Source organism: Nomascus leucogenys, chromosome 8 (genome assembly GCF_006542625.1).
Source record: "Nomascus leucogenys isolate Asia chromosome 8, Asia_NLE_v1, whole genome shotgun sequence".
In the NCBI taxonomy this organism is placed as follows: Eukaryota; Metazoa; Chordata; class Mammalia; order Primates; family Hylobatidae; genus Nomascus; species Nomascus leucogenys.
In genome coordinates, this window is record NC_044388.1 from 59163850 (window position 1) to 59174235 (window position 10386).

At 46.8% G+C, this 10386-nt stretch overlaps 1 protein-coding gene across 2 annotated transcripts; it reads left to right on the plus strand.

Annotated features, from left to right (window-relative positions):
• The first annotated feature begins 682 nt into the window (after positions 1-682).
• On the plus strand, positions 683-9828 carry TMEM14B (transmembrane protein 14B). Of its 2 annotated transcripts, XM_003263502.3 has the most exons (6): positions 683-772; positions 2083-2149; positions 2496-2572; positions 4023-4124; positions 8004-8094; positions 9314-9828. In XM_003263502.3, the coding sequence occupies exons 2-6, from the start codon at positions 2127-2129 to the stop codon at positions 9363-9365; spliced, it is 345 nt and encodes a 114-aa protein (XP_003263550.1). In that variant the 5' UTR covers positions 683-772; positions 2083-2126; the 3' UTR covers positions 9366-9828. The 2 variants fall into 2 exon arrangements, with proteins under 2 accessions (XP_003263550.1, XP_012364529.1); XM_012509075.1 differs by lacking the exons at positions 683-772; positions 2496-2572 and having other exon boundaries at positions 2083-2153; positions 4027-4124.
• The last annotated feature ends 558 nt before the right edge of the window (positions 9829-10386 follow it).

Below are 10386 nucleotides of genomic sequence, written 5' to 3' on the forward strand. Positions count from 1 at the left end.
ACAGGGAAGGGGAGCAGCTCGGAAGTGGGAATGGAGATAACATCATACTGTGGACATTCGGAATCCACAGAGCTGCGTGGAAATCCGATTTAACTTGCTCTCTCTCCCCATTTAAGATGCTTCTCAAGTAGCCTCACTCCCTAAAACAAACGGATATTTGGCCTTGAACCACATTATTCTGCAGCCGCCATATTTTCTTGCAGGTGGAAGGCAGGCCCCTCCTCGAGTAAACAAACAAGATCGGGCTAGAGTGACAATCTTCCCTTTTATGGCCCGCATCTGGTTTATACCCTCTATTAATGGGGTCCTTCAAAATCCTCAGATGCCCTCCTCCCGCAGCGGTGGCCTCCACCTCCGGCCTGGCCCAGCTTACGTGGTCCAGCTTGTGCAAGACCCAATTCCAACTCCGGGTTTCCGGCTTTTGGCCACTCAGGATTGTACCTGGGACTGGAGCAGGTCGGCCCTGCAGGTGCTGGGCCTGGGGACTGAGGAAGCACAGAGATTCCCCGCCCCGTTCCCCGCCCCACTCCCAGCCCCCGGGATGCAGGGCGCGTGCTGCTACGCGACGGCTCAGGCCCCGCCCCCACCGTCGCAATTGTCCGCTCTCACCTCTCCAAGGACACTGCGCACGCGCCACGGCGCCCCGCTTTTCTCCCCGACCTGCCGCGCCCCCGGGGCGCAGCGCGCACGCAGCCGCGTTTCCGGCGAGACCTGGCTGCTGTGGCCCGCGGCTTGCGCTCACTTGTGGACCCCGCGGACCTTCGGGAGATCGGTGAGGATCTTTGGGAAGTATTGTTATTATTTTCTGCCACTTTTAACTTTTAGGGATTATTTAGGAGTTTCATGGCGGTCTGCTTTTCGTCTCCGCGATTCAGCCGGGCCTTTAGGCCGTGTGGTCGGTGCTTTTCTCGTTGGGTATTTTCTGCTTAAAAGAGGCTGTGGATGCGCGGAGCCCCTGAGCTCCTGAGGCAAGGACTTAGCCTTGTAGCATAGTGTTTCCTGGTGGTTTTGTTGCTCCAGCTCTTTAAAAGCCTCCTTTACTCAGTGCCGCGTCGAGTTAGGAACTGTGGGCAAGATCCCAAGCCCGCTGCCCTTCCCCGTTTTATGGGAAGTTAATTCTTTTTCTTTTTTTTCAGGGGGGGTTCTCGCTGTGTCGCCCAGCCTGGAGTGCAGTAGCCTGAATATGTCTCATGGGCAGCCTCTGCCTCCTGGGCTCAAGCCATCCTCCCACTTCAGCCTCCCACGTAGCTGGGATTACAGGTGCATGCCACCATGCCCGATTTTGTGTGTGTGTGTGTGTGTGTGTGTGTGTGTGTGTTTTAATAGAATATGGGTTTCACCATGTTGACCAAGCTGTTCTCGAACTCCTAACCTCAGGTGATTTCGCCCGCCTGGGCCTACCAAAGTACTGGGCTTACAGGCGTGAGCCACTTTCCCTGGCCTAATTCTTTAAACAGAATAAACGGAGTACGTATTGCTTTCATCTTGTTAGGCTCACTGCATACAGGATACTTTTCTGTAAGAAAACAGGAGCTGTTTTTCCAAAGGTGCCATGTCACATGTGATTTTGACTTGAGTTTCCGTATATTTTCCCCTTCTGCCCTTTTAACGAGAACTGTGAGTTGGATGCAGAAGTTTCTAAAAAAAAAAATTGAGTATTGAAATTGGCTGTTGCAGCAGGGAAGAAAAGCAGCACCCCACCTCCCCTCAAAAGAGACATTAAAGTAGTTGAATTAAGGGCACGGGAGTATTTGCTTTCCGATTTAGTGATGATGTGAGTGCTTAATGAAATGACTAACACATTTTCTGATTATAGAGCTGGTCAGTGGATCTTGCTGAGTTACTTGTGGACCTATGTGAAATGATCGGCATCTGTTCAGGGTTTACTATGTGCTAAGCACCTTTACATGTGACATCCATTGAATGCTCACAAAACCCCCAGGAAATTGGTATCAGTGTTATCCTCATGGTACAGTGAAGGATACTGAGACAGGTTGCGTAGCCTGCAGGTTGGACACACTTCTTTCTGACTGCTGGAGAACTGTGCTTTTAACCACCGCTGATCCAGCTCGTTTTCCCCAGATGCAGGCCTGGGGTAGTCTCCCTTCTGGACTGAGAAGAGAAGAATGGAGAAGGGCTCCTTCCCATTGTGAGTGGACAGTAAATGGGTATGGAGTAGCCAGGAGCTTCTGGAAACCAGAGTTCCTTTCCTCAGCTGAAAAGAACCCTAAGAGTAGACTGCCTGGGATGGCGTGGGGGATGGGAGGATCACTGGACCTGTGGGCCAGAAACTTGGGTTTGAGTCCCAGCTCTGGCTTCGCTGAGTTGTGTGACTGTCAGAAAGTCATCCAACCTCTGTGGGCCTTATTTTCAGTGATAGGACCTGTGGGGAGATAGGACCTGTGGGGAATGATTACCTTTTAGTCCCATCGTATGACAATATGGTTTGTCTTTAAAGCCAGGTTAGCACTGACTTCTCATTCTTGTGTTTTCAGAGTGCCTTTGCATTGGTTTGGCTTTGGCTACACAGCACTGGTTGTTTCTGGTGGGATCGTTGGCTATGTAAAAACAGGTATGGTTTTGTCGTTACTTAGTCTCTTAACATCTTCACGTTGTTCCAGTGAAATGTGAGTGCCCAGGTCCCTGAGAAGCAATCTCGTTTGAGTTCGCTTTGCTGTAGGTCCCCAAGCTGGAGTGCAGGCTTCCTTGTCAGTCTTGCAGCTCCTGCACTTGCCTTTTAGTTATCTGGTGAAGTCGAGCCAGGCCTCTTGTGGAATTACTTGTTTTTGCCTCTTTATCTAAAGGTAGGCAGTGGTGGTTGTAGTTTGTTATTATTGTTGACTGCCATTCATCAGCCATGACCCCCAAGTGCCATCTCTGGGCTTAAGTAGGAGGAAACCTCTGGCCCACACAGACTGGTATTTTGAAGTTTCCTCATTAGGCCAGGCAGGAGTGTGTCAGTGGCTGTGCTTGTTTTTGCCCCCTAGTCCTTGCCTGCATTCCCACCCCAATCCCTGCACCAGATTTCTTATTCTTCACCAGACTTCTTATTCTCCTGATCTTCTATTTTTTTTAACTGCCTGGCCCTATTTCCCTCTCCTTTTGTGATTTGCTGGAGGCCCTGCCTGTACACAGTTCCAGCCCTTCACGGTTGATCAGGCCTGATTAGAAAGTGTTTTACTTGAGCAAGTTAGAGAAAACGCCACACTTTGAGACGAATTAAGAGTCTGTTTATTTAGCCGGCGGCTAAGAGACGGCTAACGCTCAAAGTTCTCTCGGCCTTGAAGAAGGGGCTAGATTTTCTTTTATACTTTGGTTTAGAAAGGGGAGGCGGGGGTCTAGTTAAAACAATTTTACTGAAGTAAAGTAGGCAAAAAAGTTAAAAGGATAAACGGTTCCAGGAAAGTAAACAGTTCCAGGTGCAGGGGCTTTAAGACTATTACAAGGTGATAGACGCGGGGCTTTGGGCGTTATCAATCCGACGAATTCCTGGGAACTGCGGATATAGCTCGCCACAGTATCTTATCAGTTAATTGCATTCTTGGATGTGCTGGGAGTCAGCTTGCACAAGTTAAGTCCTTGAGGAAGGCTGCCAGTGAAAGAGCCAAGAAGGAGTCTGTCTGGCTCCCTTAGCTAAGGGAGAGTCAATTCAGCTGGAAACAAGGCTAGGTGATTAAAGGAAAGGGAGAGTCTAAAAACAAGATTAGTAAAAACAAGGTTAGGCATTGCAAAAGAAGGCCTAGCCATAGTTCCATCTAAGGAGGGAAGATGGCCCTCTTTCCTTTCCTTAGATGGAAGTGCCCTGCCTATTAGAGGAGAGAAAAATGGGGTGTGAAGACCCTGACTTCTCTGAGAAGATAGCACACTCTCCGTAATGCCTTCCTGCTTGAGTCCACCTTGGCTATGAGCTGCGGTGAGAGTTCTCTGTGCTGTCCTCCTTTGTAGGGCAGGGGGTCTGATGGATTCCGTTAGTGAAATAAGTGTGTGACATTACAATGCAAGCTGTGTTTGCTTCCCTCTAGGCAGGGCGCCGTCCCTGGCTGCAGGGCTGCTCTTCGGCAGTCTAGCCGGCGTGGGTGCTTACCAGCTGTATCAGGATCCAAGGAATGTTTGGGTTTTCCTAGGTATGTCTGCTTCAGCGTCTCCTTAGGGCAATCGTGTCTCTGGAATATTCTTTTCCAAAAGACCCTGGTTTGGTGGGATGGAGCGAGTTCTTCCCACTTAATTTACGACAGTTTCACTGCTTCTCCAAGTCGAAGTCCTCAAAGTTTTAAAATAGGAGAAGGGTGGCGGGAATTGTCCTGGTTCCTGTTTATCGTTTTTGTAGATAATATGGAAAGATTTCCATACCTCGTGAATTGTGTGACTCTCAGAAAATCATCCTCTGTGGGCCTTATTTTCAGTGTTTACCCAGTAGAATTAGCATCAAACTTGTATTACCCGTATTTACCCAGTAAAATCAGCATTAAACTTGTATAAGACAAATATGTGTCAATCGTTGAGGTTTTCCGCTGAAGACCATTGGCCTCAGCATCACTAAAATATCACGTATCTGCGTTAGGTTTGCATCTGCGTTACGTTTTTCCCATTTGAAAATCACCTCTTTAGCAGTCAGCTAAATAAATATATAAGACATAGGCCATGCTTTCAAGGAGCTTTCAACTGACTTCACTGGGGAAGTAAGACATGAGCATAGAAGCAGGACTGGAAAAGTACCCTGTGAGCAGCATGGACAGTGAGGACAGTGAGTGGTGTGGGGGACATAAGAGTCCTCCTTTTCAGAGTAGCTTTCAGCACATTTCTGTGGGGCTCCACCCATGTGTCAGATACTGCTAGGAGTGTGGGTTCGTTGCAGTCTCCACAAACTCCGTGTGAGAATGAGTGCCATGTGGGAGGGAGAAGCCGGGTGATCTGTACACATCAGCTGGGGTTGGAAAGGGAGGTCAGTGATGGCTAATGGGGTGTGCTGGGGAAGGAGGTGCGTCCAGGTCCCAGCTCTGCCTAACAGCTCCCTCCCTCATGCTCCAGAATGACTTTGAGCCTGCTTTTTCCCTTTCTCTGATCCTACTCCACACAGCAAATGACCTCATGCCTGTTGTAGAGAAAAAACAGCAGCTATCAGGTGGGGATTCCTTGGAGCCTTTAATCTCCAAGCCTCACCTTGTCCTGTTTCCCTCCTCTCCAACACCAGTGTCTTCCTCTGGGCTTTGGGTGTCTTCTCCCTGACCTTCTCCAGACCTTTACACTGACCAGGATCTTGTCTTGTATTTGTATTCCTCCTTTTAGGTGGATCCCCGCATTGATATTCATATATGCTTATCTCCTTCCCCTTCATAAACTACTTTTTTTTTTTTTTTTTTCGATACGGAGTCTCACTGTGTCGCCCAGGCTGGAGTGCAGTGGTGCGGTCTTGGCTCACTGCAACCTCCGCCTCTTGGATTCAAGCGATTCTCCTGCCTCAGCCTTCTAGGTAGCTGGGATTACAGGAACCTCCCACCACGTCAGGCTAATTTTTGCATTTTTAGCAGGTACGGGGGTTTCGCCATGTTGTCTGGGCTGGTTTGGAACTCCTGACCTCAGGTGATCTGCCTGCCTTGGCCTCCCAAAGTGCTGGGATTATAGCCATGAGGCACCATGCCCAGCCAAGAGGGAAAGAGGGAGAGAGTGGGAGGCCAAAAGCCTACAGCACCTGGTATTTCCCCGAAGGTGGGGTGGTAGTCTCCCATCCAAGTACCATGCAGGACCGGACTGACCCTGTTTAGCTTCTGGGATCAGACAAGATCGAGCGCATTCAGGGTGGTATGGCGGTGGACCAGAAACTTCTTAAAGATCATTTACATGGCTGGGCGCGGTGGCTCATGCCTGTAATCCCAGCACTTTGGGAGATCGAGGCAGGCGGCTCACCTGAGGTCGGGAGTTCGAGACCAATCTGACCAACTTGGAGAAACCCCCGTCTCTACTAAAAATACAAAATTAGCCGGGCATGGTGGCTGGCACCTGTAATCCCAGCTACTCAGGAGGCTGAGGCAATAGAATTGCTTGAACCTGGGAGGTGGAGGTTACGGTGAGCCGAGATGATGCCACTGCACTCCTGGGCAACAAGAGCGAAACTCCATTTCAAAAAATAAAGTTTATGCTTCCTCTCCCATCACACATGATCAGCCCATTTCAGTCTCCGTTTCTGTCCCTGTGTTTGTGGAATAGCTCTCCCTGAGGCTGCCAGTGACCTGTGTTTGTACAAAATCCAATGTACATTTTTCAGTCCTCATTTTACTTGGCCATTTAGCAGTTCTCAGCACGGCTGACCAATCATTTTCCATTCTCCTGGTTTCCCTTTTTGTCCTCTCATTCTCTTTTGGCAACCCATTTTCCTTTTTGGCCACTAGATATTGAAGTTCTTCAGGCTCTTTTTATCTACTCACTTGCCAGTTTCATTGAAGCCTATCTCTTTAATTTCCACCAATACACAAATGACACAAATGTCCCTCTCCTCCAGGCTGGACTCTCATGTATTCATCTGCCCACTTTCCTTCAGATGTCTCCAGGAATCTGCCCGGACCTAACCTCATGGCCACACACTCCCCCTGTCTTCTGTTCTCCATCCGTTCGGTTCTTGATTGCTCTCTTTCCCTTCCACCACCCCCTTTCTGACTAATTCATCAGCAGGTCTTGTCGACACTACCCCCAGCCCTTATCCTGAGTTGTCCTCTTTTTCATCTGCACAGCCATCGTCCTAGTCCCAGTTATCCCGTCTTTCTTACCTGCATTCCCAAGGACGTTCCTTAGCTGGTATCCCCATGTACCTTCTAGTTTCCCTGAAGTTTGTTCTCTATTGTATAGCTAGAATTATGTTTTCAAAATGCAACTCTGGGCCGGGTGCAGTGGCTCCCGCCTGTAGTCCTAGCACTGTGGGAGGCCAAGGCAGGCGGATTGCCTGAGCTCAGGAATTCGAGATCACCTTGGGCAACATGGTGAAACCCTGTCTCTACTAAAATTAAAAAAGACTTGAGGATTGCTTGAACCCAGGAGGTAGAGGTTGTAGTGAGCTGAGATCATGCCACTGCACTCTAGCCTGTGTTGCAGAGTAAGACTCTGTCTCAAAAAATAATAATAATAATGCAACTCTGTTCATGCGTCCCTCTACTTAGTATCCTTTAATAGCTTCTCATTGCTCTTATGATGAAAATCCAATCCTTAGTACGGCCTTGAAGGCTCCATGTGGTCTGGTGCCTCTTACTCACAAACTGCATCTTGACTTCTGTGCCACACTGCCCTTTTAGGGTGAATGTTCCATGCTCCCTGTCACCACAGGGCCTCTGCATGTACTGTCCCCTCTGCCTGGAAAGGGAATTCCCATCCTTCAGCTTATTAACTCCTGCTGTAATTTCGGATTTCAGTCAGTCCTCACTTCCTTAGCTAAAAGCCTTGCATGATCTCCCTGAATAGGTTGATCCCCGTGTTGATCTTTTTTGTGTAGCATCAGTTATACCTGAAGCACACATTGTACCTTGTTTTTCTTTGTGTGATTGTTTAAAGTCTATCCCATCAGACCTGAAGCACTGTAAAAGGGCAAAGACAGTTATGATTACCTTTGTATTCTCCAGCTGCTAGCACAGCGCTTGACATATAGTAGGTGCTTTGACAGATGCCCAGTGGGAATTGAGTGCAGGGTAGAGGAAATAGCATCTGCAGGGCGTGAGAAACAACAACATTTTGGAGAAAACTAACACATGATGGCTAAAGTATGGGTTTTGCAGAAGACAAGTGGTAAGAGATGAGGCTGGTAGGGCAGGCAGGGCCCAGGCTGTGAAGGGCCCTATTTGGCCAATATTGGTACTTGGACCCATAGGATGTGGGCAGCCAGTAATCTCCCCCGACTTGGGAAAGGAGGAATAAGCATAGGATGAGGGGTGAGCCTTGAGAGATGGGTGGGGCTTGGTCTACTTCTGATTCCCCTGCGTAGAAGACTAATGAGTTTTGACCCTTCTTTGTATCTTTTTCAGCCGCTACATCTGTTACTTTTGTTGGTGTTATGGGAATGAGATCCTACTACTATGGAAAATTCATGCCTGTAGGTTTAATTGCAGGTGCCAGGTACTTTCATTCTATTACTCTTCTTTACCATGTAGAGTTCAGTTTATTGCCCAGAATACTTTATGCATTCAGCTGACGTTTGATTTATACACTAATAGGAGATGCTTCAAAAACAATAGTTGATTTAATGTCAAAATGACATGAGTATATCCATTCACTATGGAGATGGCTTTGTTCTCTGGTCCTAGCTCCTTCCTATATGGTGGCAGAAGTGTTAGTGCAAATCTGTGACTGCAGCCTTTTGTGTGACTTGCAGGGGATGTGTGGGGGTCCCATATTTCTTAGATGTGTAGGTGTCTTTTATAGAAAATTTTGCTAAAAGGGAATTTTGATTGAATCCTGTTTTCTAATTTTGATTATAATACCTAAACCAAATTGTGGTTTTTAAAAAATTTAGTTGTAGGCCAGGCATGGTGGCTCACACCTGTAATCCCAGCACATTGGGAGGCCACGGCGGGCATATCACCTGAGGTCAGGAGTTCGAGACCAGCCTGGCCAACATGGTGACACTCCTGTCTATGAAAAATACAAAAATTAGCTGGGTGCAGTGGCACGTGCCTGTAATCCCAGCTACTTGGGAGGTCGAGGCAGGAGACTCGCTTGAACCAGGGAGGCAGAGGTTGCAGTAAATTGAAATCGTGCTGCTGCACTGCAGCCTGGGCAACAGAGTGAGTGAGAGTCCGTCTCAAAAAAAAAAAAAAAGAAAGGTTCAGTTGTTAAGTATGATAAAGACATCCTGAAGGCAGGGGAATTTAAAAAAAAAATTTAAAAAACCTGTTTTCGAGAAAGATTACATACTCTACTCTGATCATAGTCGTGATGCTGCCAGTATAATATTTTATACCTGAAGCAAAAGAGTCAGTATGGAGCAAGGTCTAGAGCAGTAAACTGAGAGGCTGGAGAGTCTACCATTAATCGGATCTGTGATGGTGGGGAAGCCTTGCTCTCTCTTGCCTCCATTTCTTCATCTCTTCAAATTATTGGCAGTTGGATTAGGATCCAGCTCATGTGTGCTATTTTAAGACGTCAGTGTGAGGCTGTCCCTTGGCTTGCTTTTTTCTGGTTCCTCCAGGGATGGAAATTTTACCTCTGACCACTCTTGCATTAGTACCTCCTCCCCCATGCAGTTGTGAGAAACCTGCAGAGTTTAGTTCCTTAAAAACATAGTTGCCTGTTCTGTCCTTTACCTGATGTTTTCTATCTTATTTGTTTTAAACAGTTTGCTGATGGCCGCCAAAGTTGGAGTTCATATGTTAATGACATCTGATTAGCAGAACTCATGTTCCAGCTTGGACTCATGAAGGATTAAAAATCTGCATCTTCCACTATTTTCAATGTATTAAGAGAAATAAGTGCAGCATTTTTGCATCTGACATTTTACCTAAAAAAAAAAAAGACACCAAACTAACTTGGCGGAGGGGTGGAAAATCAGTTGTTAACATTATAACCCTACAGAGGTGGCGAGCATGTAACATGAGCTTATTGAGACCCTCATAGAGATTGATTCTTGTATATTGATCTTCTTTCTGTATCTATAGGTAAATCTCAAGGGTAAAATGTTAGGTGTTGACATTGAGAACCCTGAAACCCCATTCCCTGCTCAGAGGAACAGTGTGAAAAAAATCTCTTAAGAGATTTAGAATATCTGTTCTTTTGCTCATCTTAGACCACAGACTGACTTTGAAATTATGTTAAGTGAAATATCAATGAAAATAAAGTTTACTATAAATAATATTTCCTATGGTGTCTTCATTGCCAGAGCTGGTCTAGTTCATAGAATGAGATGTTACTAGATATAGAAACTTGAAAGTATTTTGTTGATACTTAGAAATTACCTATTTTGAGTAATTTAAGCACCAAGGAAAGTTATTTGATTGTACATTGCATTGAAGCTTGTTTCAAAAATGATCTCTGAGGATTTTTGTTTGTTTTTTAAGAGACAGGGTCTTTCTCTGCCACCTAGGCTGGAGGGCAGTGGTACAGTCATATGTCACTGTAGCCTCAAACTCTTGGGTTCAGTCATCCCACCTCAGCCTCCTGAATAGCTGGTACTACTGGCGCATACCACCTCACTAGTTTATTTTAGTTTTTTGTAGAGATGGGGTCTTGCTCTGTTGCCCAGGCTTGTATCAAACTCCTGGCCTCATGCGATTCTCTCTCCTTGGCCTACCAAAGTGCTGGGGTAATGAGCATGAGCCACTGTACCTGGCCACTGAGGACTTCTAAGATTAGGACTGTGTAGCAAAAAAAGAAGAAAAAAAAGTGTTTTTTTGTTGTTGTTAATTAGTTCGT